Source organism: Pagrus major, chromosome 22 (assembly GCF_040436345.1).
Source record: "Pagrus major chromosome 22, Pma_NU_1.0".
NCBI lineage: Eukaryota > Metazoa > Chordata > Actinopteri > Spariformes > Sparidae > Pagrus > Pagrus major.
This window is the reverse complement of record NC_133236.1, coordinates 20,643,793-20,670,801: the sequence shown is the minus strand read 5'-3', so window position 1 is coordinate 20,670,801 and position 27,009 is coordinate 20,643,793. Positions and strand designations below refer to the sequence as shown.

The following is a 27,009-nucleotide window of genomic DNA, read 5'->3' as shown; positions in this document are numbered from 1 at the left end:
TGATTTTTTTGGTAGACCAAACACCTAATCGATTAATCGTGAAAATAATCAACAGTTTAATTAACAATGAAAATAATCATTAGTCTATACAGAGATGCAGACTTTAGTCATTGTTCTGATGACTTGCAACTTGACTTGAGAGAAAATAAATGACTTGTTAGAAATGATGGAGAGGGAATATTTTGTTTGAACATGTAAATAAAGTTGTCTATTTTTTATTTGATTACATTTCACTCATTATGAATAATTGAACAGGTTGGATAAATTGGCCTCATTATTAGCGAGGGAGTAATATCTTCTCTTTTCTCTGAATGAAGACAGGATACTGCAGGTCAGATTACTTTATCTTAGGTGGGAAAAAAGGTGACTTGACTTGGCTTAACTAAAGAATTGACTTGACTAGACCTGTGGCCTGACCTGCCCAAGAAAAAATGACTTAGGACTTGCTTGGGACTCGACATGTCTGATGTAAGAGATAGAAAGAACACGACTCTGTGTGCTCGAAGGTGTCTTGATGGCTTACTTAACCAGATAACAGGAGCGTAATACACTCATTTTGTCTTGTAGGAAGAGCCAGCAGAGCCTCACATGGTGCAGCACACCCTCCATTGTTCCAATCACAAGGCAGGAACAGACTAACCGGGCGGCAGCGATGTCTCTCCTGCCCTTAACCAACCCTCCCGGCTGGAGTGTGTGCTCTGCTCTCTGTATCCTCATTGTGTTGCTTCCAGAGGCCAAAGCAGACAACCTGGACACTACAAATCAACGCAATGGCGGCGGATCCCAGTGTGGAGAGTACAGTAACCAGGTAACATCCTGAGAGTGATGTTCGCTGAACAAGCTGCTACAGGAGAGCTGCTTATTGCCCTCTGTTTCATCCTTTTACTCCAGAGATGTGTCAGCTCTGTGAAAGAGTAATGTTTCATCTCCCTCTGCAGTTACAGTCCTGTAAAAGTAACTCTATTAATGTAATGTTTGGCTAGGAATACATCATTTAACATGCAAGACAGCAGTGGTGGAAGAAGTACTCATATCCTGTACTCAACCACAACTAAGATATACTTCATTACATATAAAAGTCCAGTAAAAGTACTGATATATATTGATATACTGATAAATTATTATCTATTCTATTATTATTTAGTGAATACTGATGCATCAAGTAGAATTGTACTGTTGTAGCTGGTACAGAGTTGCAGCTAGTTAATCTACTTTAGATATAGTTCGATAGTTTAGTCGAGGGGTACCCAACGTAGGCGTCAGGCCCCTTCCAGAGGGTCACGAGATAAATGTGAGGGGTCTTGATATAATTAATGCAGTGAGAAAGAAGAAAAACTTAGTTGGGCTTCATTAAAGGTATTAAGGAAAACAAGATGCTCTACTTTGCATTTGATCAGCTGTCAGGAGCAAATATCTCTGGCAACAGCCACACTAGCAGCTCTGTGAGGCGACAGACAAAGTGGTGCTTTGAGCTAAATGCTATTGACAATGCAAATATGCTCAGGGTGTGGTCAGATCACTGTGTGGCTCAGGAGGCTCAGTCTCTGCCACCAGAGTATGAATGTGTGAAAGCTGACTTGTTGTACAGCACTTTGAGTGTACCTTTACTGCACAAACTACAGTACAGGTGAAGTACCCCTCATAGAGTCTACAACATGTGGGATGTTGTTTCTTTTGTGTAAGTGTTTGTTGCCACGTGGACGACTTTGCTCTTGTAAAACAGGAGGCGCACTTACTAAAAATGTTCATCTTCCATTTGAATGAAAATAAAATGGAATTTAAAAAAAACCATTCTCTGTAAAGTCATCATTAAAAAATCAAATATCCACCGCTAAGTGGACACCGGTCCAAAAAAACCTGTATGTCAGAGGCACTTGAGTTAATAGATCGCTGGTTACCATGAAAAAATCATTTTCTGAATTTCTAGAGTTTTGAAACTGCCGTATGTCAAAGGTGCATTAAAATGTAATGAAGAAAACCTTGAAAATGTATCTATGATCTAATTGCACATTTTTTTCGAATGTTATTTGGGCTGATTATAGTTTTTTGTTATTGGATCCTACTACCCAACACTGAACACACAACAAATGGTGGCGTTACAGGAAAAGTCAAAGATGCAGTCAGATTCATCCTGTAGGAAGTATTCATGTCTGCACAAATGAGGATGAGATCAGCATGTGGCTGGTTTGCATGAAATTGAGAAAAAAAACACCCAATTTGCTGCAGTTCATTTTTTTAAATTTAAAAGAAAAATCTATTGGAGGCTCTAGTTATTTAATCCCACTTATGGTCACTGATGAAAAGATGTATTCCTGACTTCCAGACAGACCTGGAAGTCAGGAGTCATTCAAGAAGTCATTTTTCATGATTTCAATCTCCTCCGTCTCACAGGTGATGGAGGACGGGATGTGTCGGCTGGTGGCCACGCTGCCACAGCTGGACGAGCAGAAGTGCCCTGATATGTTCCGCTGCACGGACGAGGTCTCCTACTGGCTGCACGAGAACGAGGAGAGGAAGCAGCAGATTGTGGCGCTGAAGGAGACCATCTCCGAGCTGCAGGAGGAGCTGAGGAACCACCGGCACCGCATCAAAGTCCTCGAGCTGGAGGTGAGTCCTCATATTGACTTAGCAGACCCTGGGTCAACCATCAGTAACAATCCTGTCAACTGCTTTGAGTGTTTGCTTCGGTCCAGCTGGGGATCACTGGATGTTGTGTCAATGTGACGTCTTCCTCTTCCTCCAGACATGTGACAGAACTCAGTAAATGTATTCTGCTCTTGTGTGCTCCTGTGTGGCATCAAATATAACTTTTCAAAGCAAAAAAATACTTTTTTCTTGTATTTCCTCTGCTCAGCTTCATTCAGCTCAGACCAGACATAAATATTTGATCAAACAAGTCTTGAACGTGGTTTGATTTAACATCCACAGGAGTCAACTTTGCTAAAATTGTGACTATTCTGACTGAAGATTGGGGATTTGCAATTTTTTAACACACACTATGATCAAAAGCACTGTTTTGACACAGGAAACACATCAGCACTAATTGCGCACTCAGTTCTGCACTGTAACGTGGTGCCTGGTCATCGAGCTGGCTTCCCCCCCCAGCGTGTCCTTGACCTTAGTCACTAACAGGATTAGCCTCCTACTCTTCCACGTGCTGCCTCATGCGTCTCAAGCGGTGAACCAATACAAACTACTCTCAGCTGGAGCGGTCAGTGGCCGAAGGTGGTGGTGGAAAGAGTTCAGGTGTTGTGTTTGTTTACATGAGGACAGGGCAGGGGTTATGGGAGTTAGTGTTATCCTCCATGTCCAGGCTAGGAATAGACCACATAGTGAAGTCTGGATTTATGTTTTAGTACTTTTTGTCCGGAGAGCGCTGGAAGATGTTGCATGTTGGCGTTGTAGTGTGTGCAGATAGATGAATACATCAGCTGTCAGTTAAAGGCCCGGCGTCTGTTGAGTTACAGATAACAGAAAGAAGTCAAGCCAAGGGTTCAGCGAGGTTGTTCACTGTCATTTTTTGCAGCACATCTTTACATATACAACATATCAGCAGCAGTGAAGGAAGTATTCAGATGTTTTACACTGTAAAGATACTCATGCATTCAAAATCTCACTTTTACTTGAAAAAAAGTACAAAAGAATTAGCACCAAAGTATCAAAAGTAAAAGTCGTCATTACGCAGAATGGCCCATTTCAGAATCATAAACATTTGAATATTGGATTATAATGAATGATTCCTAACTTTAATGTTGCAGCTGATAAATGTGGAGCTAATTCTAGTATCTTGACATACTGCTGGGAAGCTTAACCAAAAATAATCTATTATAATTTATGAGTTGATTTATATTTTGTATTGATAATCTGAATCTGTAGTAAGTAACTAAAGCTATCAAATAAATGTGGGGGAGTAAAAACTAGGGTTGTACCGATCCGATCACGTGACTCGGAAATCGGGGCCGATCACGCCACTGAAGACTCGATCGGGACTCGGACGTTACGACCCGATCAGAGATCGGTTTTATATATATTTATTTAGTCATTATTTGTATGAGATTGTTGATATATGGGCTATTGGTGATTCAAAATAAAAAAAATAAAATGAGTATTTACTACCACCGTTTACGACATGCGCATGCGCAGAAGACCAGCACGCCAGTTTGTTTTGAAGCGGAGTGGCGAGTTGTGGCGCACCATGTCTGCTGTGTGGAAGTATTTTAAAGTGAGTGACGAGAACGATGCAGTTGCAAACTGTCAGATATGTAAATTTGGGATATCGAGGGGTGGTAAAATATAATAAAAAATAAGGGACACCTTGGATAGTTTTCTTCGATCTTTTTAATTTTTTAAATGTATTATAAGTGTATCGGATCGGGACTCGGTATCGGCAGATACTCAAAAATCAAAGGACTCGGACTCGTATCGGGGGCAAAAAACCCTGATCGGAGCATCCCTAGTAAAAACTACAATATTTGCCTCCAAGTGTAAAGAAGCATTAAATGTAAATATTCAAGTTAAGTCCAAGTTCCTCAAAACTGTACTTTAAGCTACTAGGAACCTTTATTTTTATTCTGGGCCCTGTGGACAAATGATGATGGTGGTGCATGCATAATTTATGTTTATTCCTTGTTTAATTTCAGTCCAGTATTACAGTATCTTAAAATCTGCACAGCAGCATCATCAAAAACTGCCACTGTTTTTCTTATTAATGATTTATAATAGGCCTTTAATATTTCAATGACATTGATGATAGCTTATGTTATTGTTTTGTTAGTTTCATCATTTGTAGTTCAGTAAACTGTATGTTGTGCAGATGTGTGTAAAATGATCATTGAGGCTTTGCTTTAAAAAGGTTTGGCAACCAGAGTTTTACTGCAGTACTTTTTCACATTTTATTAAATAATCTAAGAATTTAATAACTCTGATAAACCATAATGAAATTCACACTTTTTAGATCAGAATTGTTTTTTTTTTTTGTTTTTTTTAAAAACTCATCCAAGATACATCCTAATTTAAATACAACTTGACAACAATGTTTATTTGGTTTAAAGCATTTAAAGCTCTGTTTGTGTATGTGTGTGATTGTGTATTTAAATGTATGCTGTCAGAGTGAAGAGAGGACCCACTTGAATACCTCCTTGGAGCAGCGCTTTCATGAGATGGAGGTTCACTATGCTGAGGCCACCACCCTGCTGCACCTACAGGGCACGCTGATCCTTGACCTCCAGGTAAACCCACCATGAGTAGTACCATTTCACTTGATAAGTATGAGCATGGATGAAGATACAAAATCCTCTGTGCACTGGGTGGTTTTTGATTGTTTTACATCTCTGTCCAGAACCAACTCCATAATCTGACACTCTTGTTGGATAAAGTCAAAAGAAACCCCGGCTGCTTGATCAACATCGTCCGGCCCAACTCACTGATGAATGCTCAGGAAGCTCTGCACCCAGGTACTCACCCTCAGCAACATGCAGTACATGCTGCCTGACAGCAGAGGGCACCAAACTCCTATTAGTGATTTACTCCAACTAAATCCTGTCTAATATTTTCTTCCCTCAGAGATCCAGCATGTGAGGAACTGTCCCATTGACTGTGCCTCCATCTACTACAATGGAGTGAGGAGATCAGGTCTCTACACAGTGGTGCCATCGCTGGCCGGCATGCCTGTGGAGGTCTACTGTGATATGGACACAGAAGGTGAGTCAGGGGAGAAGTTGTGTTGGCAAGGATGGAGGAGCACCAACTCCAGGTGTGCTGCAGCATCTGTATCCCAGATGAGGAACAAGATGGCACATGCTTTCCCTTCTTTTTTGCTTCAGGTGGTGGCTGGACGGTGATCCAGCGGCGCGTTGACGGCTCTGTGAGCTTCGACCGCAGCTGGAGGGAGTACAGGGATGGTTTCGGTGACCTGCACTCAGAGTTCTGGCTGGGCAATGAACACATACATGAGCTGAGCACCCAGGGAGACTACAGCCTCCGCATCCAGCTGGAGGACTGGAGCAACAAGCACAAACATGCCCTCTACCAGAGCTTCAGGTCGCTGTCATGCACCAGTTATCAAATAAAGAGGCACAACCAGCTGTATCTCTTGTGTAATTCCCTACTGTTCTTCCTCCTGTAGTGTGGAAGATGAGGAGCATCAGTACCGCCTCCATGTGTCAGGGTTCAGCGGGACAGTGCAGGACTCTTTCAGCTGGTACCACGACAAGCAGGGCTTCAGCACCCCTGACAGTGGCAACATCTGTGCAGAGATCTCCCACGGCGGCTGGTGGTACAACCAGTGCTTCTATGCCAACCTCAATGGAGTCTACTACAGGGTAAGTGCACACAGACAGCTCTTCAGTTCATACTTTTAAAATCAAGGGTGTTTACCACTTCCTAATCCTGCAGGGAGGCCACTACACCCCTAAAGGCCGGGGGCCGCTGGGTCCTGATGGCATCGTTTGGTACTCCTGGAGAGACTCTGACTATTACTCCCTACGCAAAGTCAGCATGATGATCCGGCCACGCAGCTTCCGAACCCGTCTGTCGCCCTGAACCCCATCGGTGATGATGACATCCAGTGGTGTCTGACAGCAAATGACTGTTTCTGTTGTGAGTGAACCTGCAGACTGACCTGGAAGTCTCTTCCAATGCGAAGAGAACTCAGAGAGAACTCGGAGAACTCAATGTTCTCTAAACTGTGGACTCATTTTCTGCTGTTTATTCTTGAAAAAACACAAACACTTTATACTGTAGAGTTATTTTTGGGACATTTTTCATTCAGTCTCTGGAAGAGAGTTCTTCCTTATTTTCTACGTCTATTTTGTATCTTTTAGTTTGATACTTTGACACTTGGCACACACTGTTAGCAACCCAGCCAAAAAAAGAAACTATGAATGAAGTATGACTATGAATTTAATCTATTGTGTAAACTTTTATTGAAATTAAAAATATTTTAATTAGAAATGGGATGATACAAGATATCAAGGATTGTGATAAGAAACATGATATTCCATTATCATCATGAATGTCCTCCCATTTGTGACTTGAAAAAGCTGTCTAGCCCTTAATGTACAGTCCTTTATCGATGTCCTGATTTATTTTGTTCAATTGCATGTGTGGAAATTTAAGAAAAAACAATAATATACCCGCCCAACATTTATGCAACCTTATGATTTATGATTTACACTGTAATCAAGGTTCACTACAGAAGATGTGAACGATGCAATAAAAATATTCGTTTCTGAACAAAATGTAAGGTAAAGTGACAGTATGTTTAACAGCTTCACAGAAACAGTTCACACAAAAATGAAAATTCAGTCGTCATCTTCTCACCCCCGTGCTGATGGAAAGTCAGGTGAGGTTTCCACAAATCATTTCTGGAGCTTCACAGCAAAACAGCATCTCAGTATTCTCCTAAACTACTTAAGTAGTCAGGGACTTGTTTTAAAATGTAAAAAAACAACAATGATCAGCTATTTTTCTCTGGAACTGTCTACTTCTGCTTTAAGCGCTCGATCATTAAAAACATATAGTGAATCCAGTTATTTTGGGTAATTGTGACATGAAATTTTCATGTTTTAACTCTTTATTCTTAATATTTTACTCAAACAAGTTAGACCATTAAAAAAAAAAAATCCCACTTAATTGTATTAGACATAATAACCCTAAGTGCTACTGTCTCAGTCTACAGTCAGGCAGAGAAGATGTGCTATATGAAGACTGTGTATTCACACATACTGTATAGATCATCCACTCAACACTATGTAAACAAAAGGTGACATAAGGGCACTACAGTATTTCATATAAAGACAGTTCAAGATCTGTTAAAAACGAATATTTCTGACTGACAGGTGGAAATCAGAGATAACTCTTATCACTCTTATCAGACTGTACACACACTTCTGTTTATCTGAGGCATCAGTAAGTGTTACTTACATTCAAATTACCTTCACGCATGGGTTTCCACTGAACTTTAGCCTTTTGGCAGGTTTGTGTCAATATAGCAGGCATGTGTTGCGCAGAAGACTATTTAAAAAGGGTGCAGGTTTGTAATCTGTTCACTTTAAACTCTTATACAGCCTGCAGATAAAACAATCAAAGATTTTACAACCTTAGCATGGAAGTATTTTATTGCAAAAGACTTGTTTTTAACCATAAAATGAGTGCTACTGGCTCCAATGACGGCCTAAAACACACTGGAACACATACACTCAAAATTAACTAACAAACACGAGAATGAAAGTACTGTCTGGTGTATCAGATCTCCTCGCCTGGCTGATTTATGTGGCCCAAACATCCAGCTGCACCTGATGGGGGCCAGAGACGAATGTGGGGTAAAAGGGCTCTTTCACCTCCTCCACAAACACACTCTTTGACCCTTCGCACAGACTGCCGACTCATTCTCATTCCTATCCGTCTCTATGCAAGAATCTGCTAAAGCGAATAAGGGCTTTACTGTGAGTGCATTGCGTGTTGTACGCCATGCAGAGAACAAGACAAGGTTTCTTTCAAACACACACACAAAGAAACAAATAGCCCCACTGAGTACAAATCATTGTTTAATAAATCAAACATAATTTCTGCTTCTCTTTGAGTTACACTGTATTGCAAATACTTCTATACATAAAATAGTATCTCAATGACAAGAAGCACCTGATAGGTCTGATAGAATATATATTTATATATGTATATTTTTCATGTATCAAGTGATAAGAAAACAAAGAGTGAAAAAGATTAGAGACTGATTGAAAACTGGGCGGTGAAAAGCAAAACTGCGTACGTGACACTCCATCACAAACTCTTCTCAATAGTACAGATTCTTACACCTTCATATAAAACACCGCAAGGACAAATATTCTTCAGTAGAAGTGGGAGAAAGTGTTCGTGTTTGGCACCACCTGCAGGGAGGTATTCCTTCAGCAACGCTTTAAAAAAAATTCACCCCAACTTGACTATTAATTATCCCACTTACTTCTTTTCTCTGCAAATGTAAACTGCCGTGTCATGGTACGCAGGCAGGGGGGTAACTTAGGGCAACCATTTCTTTTTTTCCTCAAAGGGGCAAAGGCACGTGAGCATGACAGGAAGGAGGTGGAGCTTCCTGTTAGCTTTTGAGGAAGTGCAGGATGAAAAGGGGGTGAGGGACTGCCAGCAGTGGACATACAGAGGACACACACTCTGCCTTTGCCAACTCTTCCAAGATTCAAGATTGGATTCATAAAGAAATGCTCAACTAAAGATGTTGGGGCTCTCGCACATGTTTACGGCTCTAATCCGTAATTTAAATAGACCAAATGTAAAGCTCTGGTTAGAAATCAATCCCCAACTGTCCGCTACCCACAGAGAGGATGGCTTTGGTTTTCGGTGTGCAGACAGCAGGTTTGCAACACATGTAAACCCCTTCCATAACTATTTTTAACATGGAAAAATGAATCAAAAACTGCAGAGTATTGCTTTAAAATCAGCATTTCTAGTTTTTGACTCATGCAATTTAGCAATTCATGAACACAACCTGTGAGTTGGTGATGTCAACTTCCTGTCTCACAAGCTGCGGACCTTGAACAGAGGAAAGGGTGTGTGTAAATAGTGCGTTTTGTTCTGCTATCATTGCTGGCCCTAAAAAACAAAACCACACGGGTGTCAAAGCCTTTTCATCAGCTGCACATTAAACAGACTTTGAAAGTAACACCATGAACTGGAGCTGTTGGCATGAGCAGTAAAGGAAGAGATGAGGTAAGAGCAAGATAGAGATAGAGAAGTGAAATTTAAATTAAAGGGAGGGAAAAGACTGCAGTGTAAGCGGGAATATTTTGGATGTCGAGCTGGTTTTCTCGTCTTGTAGTGCGAGATCGAAGGCCGGTGCTTCTTTCACATCGTAGTGAACTGACTGTGTGCTTGTTTCAGCTTCTCAGCAATCTGTCAGTGAGGAAGAAGAAAAACTTGCATGAACAACAAAGCAGAGGGTGGTCATGTGATGGTTTAGGTAATAAGGCAACAAAAAGTACAGACTCCAGTTTACTGTGAGAGATGGTCCATAAAAACGTCTTTACCGTCTCGTAAAACTTGACTTGCTCCTCCAGGTACAACTGCATGACCCTGTTGTAGTCATAGATACGATTGCTATGGAAGTGGTTCATCTCAGCTGAGGGAGACATAGGGGGAGGGAACCATGTGAGACGGATATCACGTTGCAATAAACTCCACCACTTACATGCTTCTGAGCGAGTGTGTTACCTTGTAATGCGTAAGACATCGTGCTGACTCGTTTAGCCATGGTGACTTTGTCCTGAGGGGTAATTTTACTGGTGGCCACCAGCTTGTCGGCCTCCTTCACCTTGTCTATGCCTGCCTGCAACAACACAGGAGTCCTCAGTTACATTGTATGAAGACAAAAGACCATTTGACTCATCTGCATCCGGATAAGGTAAAGGAAAACGTGATATTTAAAAGGAGAAATATTAATCACATTTTCAGGTTCATACATTTCATGCTGGGTTTCTACGAGAATAGGTTTACATGCTTTATGTTCAAAAAACACAACAAAGGTGTACTGGCATTATTATGCTAATATATCATCATTATTATGGCATAAATTAGTCTGAAAATGACAATAATACTGTTTATCGGAACTATTTCTGGGACAGTATATCACCCGAAAAAAAATTGTTACTGTGACAGGCCCACTATGGAGCGCTGTCCGATCAAAAGCGATCAGCTATGTAAACAGGAAGTCACTGTAGCATCACTAGCTGTAACATGAGCTTCTAATATCAGAGTTCAAGGGGTCAAACAATATATTAATCGTCACAGCCTTTTAAAAACGTATATATGCATGCACGGAGAAAGATGTGTTTTAGAGTTGGTGGTGTTAAAGCAGTATGGGGTGAGGGGTCTAAAGGTGTTACACATTAGCAAGATAATGTATAAGATAAAAAAAAAGAAACTGCCCTTCTGAGTATTCAAATGAGACATCCCATCAAATGTATTTTCTAGTAAACTATTGCGTAACTATTTCCTGTTGTACCTTATGGACTCCGATGGTGTCCGGGAAGCACCCCAGAAGACCCTTGTATTCATTGTTGGTCTCCATGAGGAAGTGGAGGTCTTTCCTGGGCTGTAAAGGGAGCAAACACAGACACAAAAAAGATTAATTTAACCTAAAAATGGAACAAAGTTACAGTTAATCCAAAACAGGAAACAGCACAGTGATCTGAAAGTGATACGAAAATACAAGAAAACGTTACGTCACAGGAGTAACTTCTCAAAGTTTAATTTTAACACAACAGCCGAACTGGAAGATTCAAGTTTATAATAGTGTCGTTAACCTGCACTACATCTGGCTATATACACACAATACAAAACCTATTTTTCCCCTTAACCTCTAATTCATCAGGGGCAAGCTGTTTGCAGCCTCCCTCCACAGGTTAATATCACACTGCTCACTAAAGGCAGCAATTCTACAGGATCACTGAGAGACACTGTCTGGAGCAGCTTAAGCTTACCAGGCGAATCCTCCCTCTGGAAGCTGCAGGGGCATCAAAGTTTGATTTTTATTAATGCATACTGATGAGGCTACACAGAATGATCAGTCAAATAGTAGGTCAAAACAAGATGCAGGAAACATGAGAGGTTTTCCTGTGGCTTCTTCCTCTACAGATACAGACGTCATGGTCAGGACGCCGGAGTTTAAAGGGGTCATTAAAACACCACAAGTAGGATGTAAACACTGACTGCAAGCAGGAAATGATCACAGACACTTAGAGATGTTGTGATTATTGAGAGAGTGAACACACGATGTGGTCGATGAACAACACTCTAAAATAAAGTCACAGCCCTAGAAAAAAAAACAGAAGTGCAGCGCAGCAAACACCTCTGCATGAAGACAGGGATATTAAAGCGTGTTACAACAGTCGAGTACCTACCTGCTCTGCCACCAGCTGAGCTATCTCCTCATACGTCTTGCCTGCTGCTGTCATGGCATCGGTCAGAGTTGACTCGCCTACAGCGGGAAATGGATTCAATTATGTCATCACTGTTTCAGTACTAGTATCTGTGTACCAAGTTGTTTCGAAACAGATTTCGAAATAATAAACGTCAGCATAGTGATTCCGTTATGATGACTACAAGCTTTGATTACAGTAATCTTATGAAGTTATTTAAATAGCATTTGATGTCATATTTCTACTCGTAGCTGTACCTTGGTATCCACTGCTGGTGAAGACGGAGGAGAGGTTTTGGAAGGCTTTGCCGATTCTCTGGTACTCTTTCGGCAAAGCTGTGAAGGGAGAGACGAGAGACACGCTGTGTGAATGAATGTTTCTCGTGTTGACAAAATACTCAACATAAAGAACCATTCTTTGATATAAACAGTCATTACACCTCGAAGTGAGGGTGTGGCCTGTGTGTGGTAAAACATTGTGTACGTACGGCCTGTGCATCTCTTCCAGTGCTCGTTGCCCACAGTGAGGATTTCCTTTACGCCGTCATCCATGGATTTGGTAAACCTGCTGAACTGCTCGCACTTCTGTTCCCTGTCATACAACAAACCATAGGCAGGTGAATGTACAGTCAGCAACACGACTGATGCTTTTTGAGACACGTTTTTCTGTTTGTAGTAATTTAGAATAAAGTGGTTCACACATGAGATAATCCTTCAATAAGCATTTATTGCCTCCAAGTAACATTTCTGTCCAGCACCTGGTGTTTATCGGGTTGGATGTGTGTCCTTTGTAAATGTTTGCATAAAGTTTGATTAAACTTACACTTCGACAGGATCCAGGTCCGGCCCTTCAGGCTCTATCGTGGAGAAGATCATCACTCCCACCGTCTCGTCCTTCTCTGCTTTTCTCTTCCCCGTCTTCCAGTCCTGTGTCAATGTATCACTTTAATTAAGCAATTATTAAGATTAAGTCATTACAAATCATCTTAACTATATGCAGCTTCTTCTACAGCGGGTAAACAGGTTAACTGGAAACAGACGATAGTATCTTGACTGGTTATGAAAGGGGCGTCCTTGAAAGGCTTAGTTGTTGAGTGTCTAAAGGATTTTATTACATGAGCTCGGGAACACTTAATAAACTAATATGTGTAAACAGTTCATTTGTAAATGATTGCATTCTGTTTTTATTTATGTTTTACACATTGACCCGACTTTTTTTGGAATCAGGGTTGTACAATCTTAAAGACAGGTCAGTCTGTGATCAATCTGAAGGAAGAAGAAGTGGAGGAAGAGCAGCGCACCTTCTCATCCTTGTAGGTGAGGAAAGTCTGGAATACTTCGCTGCAGGAAACAATCGGGTGCCTGCACATCCTGGTCATCCAGCCCTGCAACCGCTCCATACGCATCTTAATAAATTCTTCCTCAAATCGCCCTGGAATAGACGAAAAGATATAAAGAGAGGACTTTAGTTTAATTTCCCCATCAGTATATGTTTAATATGCTTAGTGTCTTAGAACTGTTTGTCACAAAGTCAGACGCTTACCTGTCACCTGCTTGTCTGGTAAAGAGGGGATGGGGATGGCTGAGCCGAACTTGTCCAGCAGCCTCTCGTACAGCCAATCAAAGTGCTTGTATCTGTGATTGACTGGTCGGTTTGTGGTCTGCAAACGATAACATGAAGTTATAGACACTGTAAATCATATTAACTGGGGACAAACATTTGAACTTTATTTTAACCATATTTGATTCATATTATACACTATTATCATAGAGAACAATTTGTTTTGTTTAACAGACACATGCACAATATACAGACACGATCCCACATTATATAGAACATAATTTTAGGTGTACTTGAAGTTGCTCTAGACTCGTTCAATCCCAAATTAAAAATATTGACAGTGCTCCCGGACACTTACGTTGGGGGTGATTTGGTACTCGATGTAGCTCTTGAGGCCGTACATCTTTGAGCCTTTCTTGGGATCGGCCACCACGCAGTCTAGCTGACTTTCTGGATAAGACCACACCGGACCAACTTCTCCCATCTGAGCAGAAAACAAGAGGTTTAGAAACCTGCTACTCAGAATTGTATGACAAGCAAACATAAGTTCATACCTCCAAAAAATAGGAACTTTCTACGAGCTGTACTCAAAATACAATGGATAGTTTCACATCTGCTACTGCAATAATCTATATGACCAACAATTAATACTGCATCTACCTGTAAATGTGCTCATGATGCATTTTTACTTTCTTGTGTTATATTGTATTTAGTTCAGTCAGGTAGGATAAATCACTGCAGCAGGACCACTGACATAACAATTTGCATGCATATTTAGAGATGACCTACATAGATTGGTAGCTTCTCTTTGCCTTTAGCGAGCTGCTTGCATAGGAGGTAGAGCTCTGGACCAGACTTGGAGAACCCAGGAAACCTGCTCAAAGAAAAAAAAAAAAAAAGATTATAAAGAGACAGTCCTGATCACTCTCTTTAACTAATCCACAGTCAGAGGACTTTGTGATGTCTTACTTGTTGAGGGATATTTTCATTGAAGATGCATGAGCCCCTCCTCTCTGCATTGCTCCACTTTCTCCGGATTCTGACTCGGCGTAACCTCCAGTTGACTTCATGTCGTCCCACTCATCGTCCCACTCATCATCCTCTGCTCCTGAGGGCAGATACATGTGCACAGGTTTGTTTTCTTAAATCACAGGCACAGAAAGAACACGGTCTGTTCTTCAACAGCCTTCTGTGCAACGTGTGAATATACGAGAAGCAAACTGTAGGACTGTGAGCATTCAGCTGCTGATTCTTAATTCTTTTGATAATTGATGTATTCTAGGAAGAGACGACTACATGCTGCAGTGTGAGTTCGACTAATATTATCTAAAGTAGATAATAACAGAGGAATATTTCAATATGACTGTAAAATGTCTGTTTCTTAATTTAGGGTTTCTTATTTCATAAGAAGGAAAATACTGTGCTCAGGCTTACTCTGCAGTTCTAAACATCATACTAAAAAGATTTTTCTAGTTGCACTAGCTTGATAGCAAACTATTTAAAGCTGGTTCTGATTAAAGAAAAACAACAACTCAATTTTCATCCATAAACGCTACCTAAAATAATGAATGTTTTATATATCTTGATTTTCCCCAACAGCTGTGCAATCTCAAAATGAGATCTGAAGGCCTACTGATACAGTCCATAGGCTGTGAGGTAATACGACTGAGAGTGTGATTAAGACACTGGTGCCAGGCAGATCTCTGAATTTGGCCTCAAGCAATTACACACAGACACAGACACACACGGGCAAGTTAGGAAATCATGCATCAATCTGCATTTGAACTGGCCCACAAACCAAAAATGCAATAACTACATACAGTATTTGGTCAAAAGTGAATTAAGAGATTCAGATTTTCTGACATTTCAGATTTCAGAGAAAACAGCAGGTAGAGTTTGCAAAGTTAGCTGGTGAGACAGACACGGCTGGTCTTTGCTAGAGCTAAATTATACTTCTCTTTTTCTACTGCTTCCTGTAACTGAACTAAATAGATTTTGATGATCTGACATGATCCAACATCGTATTGATTCAGTTTGTTATCCCGTGTAAAATGATGTAGAAGCTAAATCCAACCATGATGGATAAACAAACAAGTAACTTTGTAGACAGGTAGAGTTTAAAAGAATCTCTCTAAAGGGGCATTAAATCTAAAATGTATCTATTTTGTAATAAAGACTCAAAATTTTTAATCCCATTTCCTCCCTTCATCCTGTCTTTAGTTACTGCTCTCTGTCTTTTCAAGAGCAGACATGCCGTGAGAGAGAACTCAATCTCAATATGAACCTCATCATTAAAAACATACAACCACAACAAAAGTCTCATAGATCGACGATTCCACATTGACATTGCATGTACAATACAATCAGACATCACCAAAAAAAGTCTCAATTTAGTGTTAATACCGAGCTACAAACTCAATGCCTCACACACATGCTTTGAAGAATGTAAATCATTTCCTGAAACTTAAGTGCTGGAACATCTCTTTATAAGCACTTATTGTCAGTCCACACACAAAAATCAAGCGATGCACGGGATACCTGTGTAATCAATAAGGTAGGGATACGGGTAGATGTCTTTGGCAAGAGAGAAAGAAAGGAAAAGTCTGTTAATTCCTCTCCTTGTCATTTATTCCCCCTGTTCTGTTTCTACAATAACAACTGGAGAATTTCAAAAACAGGTCAAGTAATAATTTGTCCGTCTGAGTCATGCGTGAGGCGAACTTTTCCACAGTCTGGAAAAAAACAGAATCATGACTTGATTGTCCGGTCCACATGCTGGAGCATCTGTGTGGAGGGAGTGGCCAGACACAGACTGCGGAGAGCCACATCTGGGACTTAAAAGTCCCTCATTAGACATTAGGCACATTTTTAAATGCTTATGAACTAAAATCATCATCTGTCTTACTAACAAGACACGAATCAGAGTTGTAGCAGATAATCTTACTCTTCTTAGACCCTTTCACACGTCTGGAGAACTGGATTGTGGTGAAAAAGCTCAACTGTTTATACACAATGTGTACTGAAAACACAGATTGTGGGATGCAGCAACTTCACAAGAATCCAAAACAAGCATCCTAACAGAAAGTTGTTCTTAAACCAGAGTGTGCCGTTATAAATGCACAACACCATTTACAAGCCACACGATCCAACTGTGTCAATCATTTCATGTATTATGCTCGCACTTCCAGAGCTCATTCTTTGCTTTCCAGCACAACCCCATCCACTGCAGCCATATACTCTATCAAGTCCTCACAATTATAGTTCAGTTATAAAATTATAGTTTAGTTTGAAAAGTAAACCACCTGCAAACAGTTCAGCTCAACATAATGACACCAAGAGCTAAAAACAGTGTCTGGCCTTCCCGTGCTTGCAATCACATTAAGACATCTTCTGTTACTTCAGAAATCTGCGATTCAAATAAACTTCAATAATCCTATTAAACATTAAATAGCGAATAAATATAATAACTTGAAAGCAGAAGCACTTTAGAGTCACACACATGCAGCATTGTCTTCATTTCCTATTGTGATACTCTGAGGTTTTGAATCACAGCCAGTTCAATCACAAGAATGAAACTTATATTTTAAGCATAGCACATGATCATTTTATCATTTTATTATACCGGCACATATTTTGTAATAATCAACCATCAACCAAAGCTTTTCCTTACCTGGGCCCTGGTAAGCCTGCGGGTGGCCCTGGGATGCGGACCAGGGGTCAGCAGCAGTCTTCCCAGTCTGGGTGCCCTCTGGATTGGACGCCCAGTTGTTGTTGGAGCCCCCCGAGGGGTCCGCGTTCCACACCGACCACGGATCATTACCGTTACTCGCCTGGAAGAGACAAGAGAGAGAAAATTTGAGGGACGAAAGAAGCAGAGAGAGGACAGGGAGGGAGAGGAGAGTGTTTAATGAGACGCTGACAGGAGTCTTAAAACAACATGCTCTTTCAAACACATGATGCAGTCCCGGCCTTGAACAGGGAATCTGTTAAGTTAAGACGACCCAACTTGACTGTGACGACAGTGTAGTTTGGAAATGCTGCTTAACACATGCAGTGACCGCTAATATCCAAATAATACAAAACTGCATATTTAAAGAAAAGCACATGCTTACAAACAAACATTACCATCCTTAAAGCTCATTCAGACCATTTTATTTACAGCACTTGTAAACCGAAAATGCAACTGCATGCCATGCTTGCCAAGCAGACATACTGTTTAGATTACCATGCAATACAGTGTATGTGTGTCTTTTGTAGGCTGCTGTTAGCTTAATGCTAACCTGACCTTGTGAATGGTCACTTAATACACCACATAATGCACATGGACATGCAGAAAAGTACAGTAAATGAACTGGTGGTATCACAAAGACTTGCTGCAATGACACTGAGACAAGGGATGAACGATATCATTTGTGTTTTAAGCCGATACCGTTTATTTCCCATTTTTGTATTCTAAAAAAGTCCACAACCTGTAGTTTATTCACTCCTGAGGGTAAGAAAGGCTAAGATTTAATGAGTGTGTCCTCTTCTTCTATCATCTCTATTCATGGCTATAATTCCATTATCTGATTAATATATAATAATATAGGTTTCCCATTATCGGGCTGATAAATATCATGCACTCCTAATTGACACAATGAACACAGCAGCGCAGTGAGGTAAAACATAATTTTCCAGCCCTTTCATTGTACATATACAAGCAACATTTTATACAACAGTGACTGAAAAAAAAACAAAAAAACTGAAGATTATAAATTAAATTATGATCATCTCCTGGAGTCAATGCTTGGGTTTTGTTCTGATGATTCGTCAGTGTGATTGGTCAATTATATGTGAGATACTCAGATCATTGACTCTGATCTTTAAGTTTTTAAAGTTTCACTTTGGTGCTGATTCACAATCGTGATAAAGGGCGTGGGTGTCGATTGGCGTGTGTGTGTGTGTACTACAGTGTGAAGTGAACAGAGAAGGTGAGATCATGCTGTCTGCAGGCAGTAAGAGCAGGAGGGGGATTTTGCCATAGCAGACCAATCAAAAAGGAGCGGGCTTGGGGCAGGGAATGGGTGAGGGTGGAGGGCCTGGTTTCATGCCACCGGCCTCATCCACCCCCAAGTGGCGGTTACCTCATCGGGGGATGAAAGGTAGGGGGTAACTGGGGTGTCGGGGGTGTCCGGCTGGGGACTTAAGCCCCCAGCATCCACCTTGAGGGGAAAAGAAGGTGACATCATCACAAAGCGCCAGCAGTGAGGGTTTACACAGCAGGGGATGGGTTAAATTAATGCTGGATGTAGCTGTGCTTGCTTGTGTGTGTGTGTGTGTGTGTGTGTGTGTGTGTGTGTGTGTGTGTGTGTGTGTGAGTATGTGAAAAGAGATACAGAGGCTGACTAATTTCCTGCTTTGACTCAACCACTTACTGTGCCCAAATTTCTACTGATCCAGCAGTACGCTCACATTCACAGAACTTCCTGCCTGCCAACGACAAAAGATTTCACTGCACTTATTTCCTCTTGATTCATACTTACTCGAGCTAAAACCTCTGTCAGTTATAAATGACATGACCGCTGTGAATCTCCCACAGCAGCTGCTCTCACTTCTGCATCTGTGGGATCTGCAAACGCTGTATGAACGTCACTAAAACTCTGTGAACGCTCACTTCTGCTTTTTGGCTCTCTGTTTAACATCACCCCAACACAAACACATTTTGAGTAGGGGAATGGGAACATGGCAGGTGCTCTGTGCATGGCACTATTGTAGGTATTTATACTTACTTCCCCAGGAATGGTCTGGGCAGCTGGATTTAAAGAAGTTATGGCTGCATATTATTTGAATACTCTGACTAAAGGTCAGTAAATAGGCATTAATAAGGCATTTGATTTGATACCTGTATGAACTCATAGAGGTCCCATATTATGCTCATTTTCATATTCATACTTTTATTTTGGATGCCTACTACAAAATGTTCACGTTAAATAGTTTTTTATTATTTTGATTATACTGTCCATTGCTGCAGCAACTCTGTTCACCCTCTGTCTGAATGCTCCATTTTAGTGCCTGTCTCTTTAAGGCCCAGTGAGCTCTGATTGGCCAGCTCTCACAGGACTGAGCAGGCACCACCCACTGTCTTTCCGCCTCAACTCTGCCTGTGATTTGAAACCACGGCCGGGCTGAGGCTGAGGGCGGTGACCTCACAACCTCTTGTCCTGATGGCTTGTTTGAACACACAGTTTCTGAATATGGGCTTTGTACATTTCTCTGTGGACTGACTGTTTTGCTACTTTCACAGCGTTAATATAGCAGCTAATTCTGCTTTATAATCTGAAAAAATTTCCATAATCTCATTTTTTATAATATGAGACCTTTAAAGATTAAATTCAGTATATTTTTTAACCTGGACCCTATTTTCCCATGTTATTGTAGACAAGAATATTTGAAATCGGTCTTTTATTGAGCAAGAGCACTGCAGCTGCAGACATGAAACGGGCTACAATGTAATCCTTCAGGACGATTGCGCAACTGACGGGCTCAGATTGTTACTCCAAGTGACTGATAACATTATGGAAATGATCCCTATGGAGAAATGTAATGTTTTGCTGTACCTTCGCTGTCTCTTTTTTAGCTAGCAGTAGTCATCCTGGTCAAAATGGTCACTGTCAAAACCGATGGTCTGCAAGGCGCAGTGTATGGACAGGAGTGTTAGCAGCCGTATGTAGCACAACTAGTCAAAGCTTAAGCGAGTCCCGATCCAACAAAGTAGTCTGAAAAGCACAAACATGACCTGTTGATGCTTTCTGTACTCAAACAAACAAACACTTCTATCTCAAATTCTCACTCACGTGTTTTTCTTCAACAATTCAACTCTCACAAGACTTCAGAATGAGTCGAAAAGTTTCCATGATGTTGTCAGACACTTATAATAACAATCGGAGTTTGTCAGTGGCAAAAACAAGCACTTTCAGAGGATGTACCTTGATGGTGCATTGCATTGCAACTCATTTCCAGGTGCCAGTTGCAGCGCTTTTGCACAATTAATACCAAGGTTACTCTTCAATAGAACTTAACATACCCAGACCTTCATTAGGTGAGTGCATTACCTGGTTTTGTGCAGGTGCTGAGTGGGGAGCATAGGCATCAAAGATGGACAGGTCTGCAGATGCAACATTTCCTACACTTGGAGTAGGTGCTGCGCCTCCAGCTGCTGGGAACGATGGAAACTGCTGACCAAACTAAAATAAAAAGATAAAAGACAAAGAGCGAGACAGACGGAGAACAGTTCCATTAGGAGAACACATCCAGATATTCCAGTGAGATTTAATGACTTTTAAAGATACATTCTTCTGTTGTAATGTGATCGTGTTTCCTTGGTATTCCCTGGCTTCTCGAAGTGGGTTTGCAACTTTCCCTGTGTGATAGCACACAAATTTGCACATTTAAATCTGCCAATATGAAGATGCCACACTTAATTCTGCTGGCCTGCTTTTGCAGATCTTATTTTTACCAGTGGGCGGCACTGAAATAGAAAGTAGCTGCATGAGAAACAGGCCGTGTCCTGGTGTTTTTCATGAGAAATTACATAAGCTAAGAGTGCAATCGTCATCAGTGGGTCTTTATGATTTGGAAACAGAATCAAAACAGTCTGGGGGCAGCTGGGAAGGTAACTTAAGGTCAAACAAACACACACATCCACACGAGCTTGTTTGCTAAGTAAGGCAGATGGAGAATATCAACGTCTCTGTTGTACACAGACACTTCATTGTTGGATGCTGTTTAGAGTGAAGCTAAACTGTTAAACAGACTTCACAGACTTTACTTTTAATCCAACTCTCTGTGTTTCTTTCTGAATGTCTTCAGAGTGAATCACATCCTCACGATGAAGTCACAGTTGCTGGATTTGCTGGATCAAACTGAACACACACACACACACACACACACAAACACCCTAATCAGCACAACCCTGAAGGAGGCACATCCTGTTGTGATTTTAGTTTGAGGCAAGAGACATTCAGAGCACCACAGTCTGCAGTCACTGCAGAAACATACTCTTGTAAACAATGACAATAAAAGAAGACAGGGCCACTGAGAGGGTGAAATGTTAAATATTTGGCTGCACTTTGATATAGATAGTACATGCTGTGCATCGTGACCTCGAAGCTTGATAGCAGATGGTTTTGCGGCTAAATTTTCTGGAGTTAAACTTCAAATAATAGGTGGGATATGAGATGTAATCACCAACTTAAACTCAGTGACTGTCGATCTTACCTCGATGTAGTCTTCTGGCACCAATCCAACCTCCCCTCTGGAGTTCTGTGCTTCGATCCAGCCGCCTCCAATATGCTGAAACAGAGCGAGACCCAAAACAACATGTAAGCATAAATCACCTGACTTCAGAGAGTAGGTGTCTGCGTCACATGCACAAGAAAGACACATTATGAGGATGTCTGAGAATGTGTTTAAGTGCATTGCAGTTTACTCTAAAATGTACATTTACATACAGCTGGTCGATTTTCAGATTTCTCTACTTGTTTCTGCATTATTTTTGAATGATGCTGCTGCCTAAATTTTGGGGGGGATTTTCATCCAGGAGACATTTTTGTTTTCTTTTGGTTGTAAGCCGTCCTCTCGTATGGTGTGTTTGTTTTTTACCCACTTCTGGAGATAAAAATCCTCTTGAGGGACAATAAAAGTCTCAACTAAACTGAAAAATGTAGTAGCTTGTGTTATTGTTACCGTGTTTGTCCTCATTTGTTATCACAATTAAGGAAAACAGCTTTCTCAATTACATGTCATTAAAGGACTCAGGTTAGAGCAAAAGGCTGACAACAACCAGGTTACCCAAGTATCTGTAAACACACTGAAAGCTCCCAGGACAAATTCCTCCACAGTCAGTTTGTTTAGTGAAGAATAAAGATTCTGTTTTACTTATACAGTGGGTCCCGATTGGCTTAACACCGACTTTGATTAGAAAACTATGTAGGTCAGCACACAGTGAATGACCTTTGAACTGTTGGCAACTGGCTGTAATGACATCATGTTTGCTCCCTCTCTTTTTTCCCTTTAGTCCTTCCTTCCTCCTTACGTGTTTGTGACACTCATCGTTTATAGACAACCTGAGATCATGCGTGCTTATAGGACTTCAACAGTCACATGGGCATTTCCGTTTGTCTTTTTTCCTCGTCCACAATGTCAGTCTAGCAGACTACTTGTTAACCAGATTATGCAAACAATCCAAATATACATTTTTAATGACGCACACAAAACCAAAACCAAATCCTGCATCCACCACCTGCACTGTGCAGACGGCGGATAGAGATTAGAGCAAAGATAAGTCGATAAATTGATCACTATTTTAATAAATAGATTAATAATTTCTCTTATTTTTCAAGCAATAAAGTCAAACATTTGCTGGTTCCAGCTTCTTAAGAACTAGGATTTGCTCGTCATTTATGATGGTAAATGAACATTTTTGGGTTTTGGACTGTTATGGACAAAATAAGCAATATGAAAATGTCACTTTATAGACTTTACAATTAAATCGATTAATCCTGAAAATAATGTGTAGATTAATCAATAATGAAAATAATCCTCAAGTGAAGCCCTAATTGGGATAGAAGGAAGGTAGAGGAGGAGGAGTTCTGGTACAAATTTACCTGATTGGTGATGGTGACCGTCTCGCCTTCTTTCACTGTCAACTCGTTGTTTCCAGGCTCAGCAGAGAAGTCATATAACACTTGTGCCTGTACACGATCAGAAAAAAAAACACTGTTATGAAGCCCGCACATGAACATATAGTTCCACATGTATGCGCAAGTACATGCAGCAACACATCCAATAGCACGATCAGTATTTGTATTGTTGTGGAGTGAAATCAGGGCGCAGGGAAACAGGCCCAACTAGTTCCTCTGGGTATATTTTGCTGACTTACTAAGCACCAGTATCAACCAAAAACAAAGCCCAAAACCAACACGTTACCTGGGTCAGTTTAATACAGGAGCCTGCATTTATTCTGACCCACATCTACTAATCGGCCTTCCCCCTCGGCCCCAGAGGCACACACACACACACACACACACACACACACACACACACACACACACACACACACACACACACACACACACACACACACACACACACACACACACACACACACACACACACAAATACATGCAACAGTGAGAGGTAACAAAGTGAAAACAATCCTAAATATGACTTCACCTTTCCCACACAGGTCACTTCATGGCTGGTTTTCATAAATTTGTCTATCTAAAGTCACATGGATTGTTACCACTTGTTATCCAAAACGTAAGAGCCAAAGAGCGCTCGACTATCCAACTAACTTCTTCATTTACCTATGAGGTGGAATGCAAGGCTATTTGCACTTCCCTGAACAGAGATCTATTTTAGTGTTTGCCTGCCCCCTCCCAGGAGTCAAGGAAGCTTGCTGATGTTTCTAAACAGGAACTCATGAATGTTTCAGAGCACAGCCTCCGCTCTGCAGGCTCAGTTATTATTTTTATGGAGCGAATACACTTTGCTTCTGTCTTGAAGTCTGCTTGGGCCAATGATGATCCAACCCTTCCTAGCTGAATAGCATGGTCTGATTTGCTGAGTTGTTTTTTTAAATGTAAAATCCCCCTCCATCACAAGGTCTTTTACTTACAGAGAGGTGAAGTCAGACCCCTTCAGTTGGACCACCATGGGACATTATTTCAGAAAGAATAGATACGGTGGTGAATGGCGAGACTTACAGTTTTGTGATCCCATTTGAATTGAATTACACATACGATGTTAGTCAATTCAAAAGATAGTTTCACCTAAAGAAAGTCACAATTTGTCATAAAGCTAATCAAACGTGAAAAGTACCCTTATATTGGCTAGCTCACAACACTGACCAACTCTCTTCAACTGCACAACTGTAGCCGTCAATATGGCCAGACTTGTTGTGATTTTCAATTTTTCAAATACTTTTTCTGTGCCAAGGTGATGGACACGTTGGTGTTGTTGATGTACATCGGGTGAGACGAATTAGCTGACTGAGCAGTTTTACACAAAACTAAATGGTGATTCACTATCTTGAAAATTGGCAACCATCTTATGTGTCACCCATGGCCATTGACTTCTGTGAAAACAAACATTTGAAATAGGTCCCATGGTGCACACCGGAAGGGGTGGGACTTCAATATTGTTACTGTACACTAATGTTTTTACCTTTGACCATTTGACACTAGAAAGTTGTTCTCACATTCGTCTGCTGGAGGGGGGATCTCCGTGCACACCTTACCAACAAGCATGATTTAGTGACATTACAACTTGTTTGGAAGACATCTTTGCTCCAATACACCACTTAAACTTAAAACTGTGACATGGAAACATAAAACCTCACTACACACACTGAGAATAAAGATATCTGTGAAGTAGGAGACATTTTGTGTGAAGCAATAAAACTCCTTTAGTAAATAATATTTGCATACACATGCCCATTAGCTCAGTTGGTAGAGCGGGCATCCCATGTGCAGAGGCTTTGCCCTCACTGCAGTGACCCGGGGTTCGTGTCTGGCCTTGGCCCTTTGCTGCATGTCGCCTCATCCTGTTTCCTGTCATCTCTCCGAAGCTGTCCTATCAATTAAAGCCATACAAAGGCCAAATATATATAAATATATATATTTGCATACTCAGTAATTCTGTATTTTTCAAAACTGAGAAGAAGTGAAGAGGTCATTTAGTGAATTTTTGAACAGGTTCTTTTTTCTGTTTTGGAAAAACCATGTCAGACATAAATTGGTTAAAAAAGGTGAATGACACTTAATTTTTGGGGCTGATGACAGATACCCATATTGGGGTGTAAAATAATCACACATTTTTTTTGCAATAATCCTTCAAATGTGCTTACCAAACACGTTTTTACAGTTTAACGACAAACTGTGTTGTCTAAAATGACACCAATGGGAATTTTCAAAATCACACATTATCCGGAGCATCTTTCTCTACATTATAATCTTTTTAAAAAAAAAAGAATTGATCATGTCTGGGCAACATATAGCTCAGACAACAGAAAGCCTCCTGTGGACATGTTTTGTAAATTAGCATTTTGCTAGTGCAGTGCATCTGGAGCTTGTGCATGGTTGACTGCTGCAGCACCAATAGTACATCTCAAATAAATGAACTAAACATAGCTGTACGCCGATGCTGATATATCTGTGATGGGCTAACAATATCAACCATCAGATACATTGATCAGTCCCTAAAAAAATTGGTATTACAAGCATTGGCAAGACTTAACATGTCATAAAACATGAAGGGGGTAGGAATGTGTAATAAAAACAACACAATAATAATAGTAATACTCATAGGCTGTCAGTAACTCACATTATTGTACTGCTAATACTAAAACTAACTGTATTATTGAAGAGTACACACCCTTACTGACTCACACACACACACACTGTACTGAATGAACAAAAAAAGCCACACACGCGCCAAAGACTACATTTCCCAGCATTCCACGGAGGTAGCGATGACCCGCACTGGAAAGGTAGTAAAATGTCACAAGACACTTTCTTAATGAGACACATTTTCCATGTACAGCAAAAACATTCGTGTCACATTTGCCGCACACAAACGTGTCGTTAGCCTCCATTACACGCGTCCGAGGCAGAGTTTTTAAAATGTCCCTGACTCTCTAATGTGTCGCTTATCGAGCGAAGTGCTCACTGTAAACCCAATGCGAGAAACTGTAACAAGTCCACAACTAGCATAATTCATCAAAACAGCAGCTGTCAGGGGGAACTAGTGGAAGTAAAACACGCAGGCTGGCGTTAAAACAGCGTAGAAAAAGTTGCGTGACTTACCTTTACCGCCATTGTCGAAGCATTGATCAATCATTACAAAAACAGGCCCTGCGGTTTTCAGGATTTCCAAATCCTCAGCTGGACATTTCCCCCCGCTGCTTTCCAACTAAAAAGAAAAACACGCTGACTCCTCCCGGTGTAGAGCCCGCACACTTTCAACACATGAACTTAAAAAGAAACAGTTTGACACTTTAAAAACTAAAAACAACCCTGGGAGGAGAGAGACGCTGGAGGGGGGGGGAACAGAGCGGCTTCAGTGCGACTGCAAGTTTTTGAACCGCGCAGAGAGCTGCTGACAGCGCGGAGGGAGGGAGTGACCTGCGCCGCGGAAAGAAACCGGAAAGGTATAGCCTCGGTCCGATATGGCCCTCCGCTCCGAGGCGAGCCCGGCTCAAATCAAACCACATGAAGGGTAGAAGCAGCTCCCTTAAAAGTAAAATGTAACACAAATAATGGCGTAAGAGACAAAAAAAAGTGCAAAAGATAAAATCACGGAAAAAAAATAATTCTCTAATATTATTATTAAAGTAATAATAGCATCAGTTTAAATGCCAATATAGCAGCCATCAAAATGTTTTCTTATAAAATAATTTAAAAAAAACAAACAATTTAATAAAAATCATAATCATCTATTTATTTTTGAATTGGTTATGAGGGTGTTTTCCTAAAACTACACT

General features: G+C 40.8%; 2 protein-coding genes across 3 annotated transcripts; one reads left to right on the top strand and one right to left on the bottom strand.

Annotated features, from left to right (window-relative positions):
• The first annotated feature begins 652 nt into the window (after window positions 1-652).
• LOC141017730 (angiopoietin-related protein 1) lies at window positions 653-6,540 on the top strand. Its single transcript, XM_073492461.1, has 8 exons — window positions 653-808; window positions 2,392-2,607; window positions 5,109-5,228; window positions 5,339-5,453; window positions 5,563-5,700; window positions 5,823-6,039; window positions 6,125-6,320; window positions 6,394-6,540. Exons 1-8 carry the CDS (start codon window positions 653-655, stop codon window positions 6,538-6,540), a joined length of 1,305 nt encoding a protein of 434 aa, XP_073348562.1.
• A 1,989-nt stretch (window positions 6,541-8,529) lies between these two features.
• On the bottom strand, window positions 8,530-26,696 carry snx9b (sorting nexin 9b). 2 transcript variants are annotated; one of them, XM_073492364.1, is made up of 19 exons: window positions 26,333-26,433; window positions 23,132-23,218; window positions 21,744-21,818; window positions 20,579-20,710; window positions 18,611-18,688; window positions 17,158-17,317; window positions 14,457-14,595; window positions 14,277-14,361; window positions 13,846-13,971; window positions 13,470-13,587; window positions 13,228-13,358; window positions 12,750-12,853; window positions 12,415-12,518; window positions 12,185-12,262; window positions 11,910-11,986; window positions 11,012-11,101; window positions 10,222-10,336; window positions 10,038-10,129; window positions 8,537-9,903 (listed from the first exon to the last, which is right to left on the bottom strand). In XM_073492364.1, the coding sequence occupies exons 1-19, from the start codon at window positions 26,342-26,344 to the stop codon at window positions 9,856-9,858; spliced, it is 1,851 nt and encodes a 616-aa protein (XP_073348465.1). In that variant the 5' UTR covers window positions 26,345-26,433; the 3' UTR covers window positions 8,537-9,855. The 2 variants fall into 2 exon arrangements, with proteins under 2 accessions (XP_073348464.1, XP_073348465.1); XM_073492363.1 differs by lacking the exon at window positions 18,611-18,688 and having other exon boundaries at window positions 8,530-9,903; window positions 26,333-26,696.
• Between the last annotated feature and the right edge of the window lie 313 nt (window positions 26,697-27,009).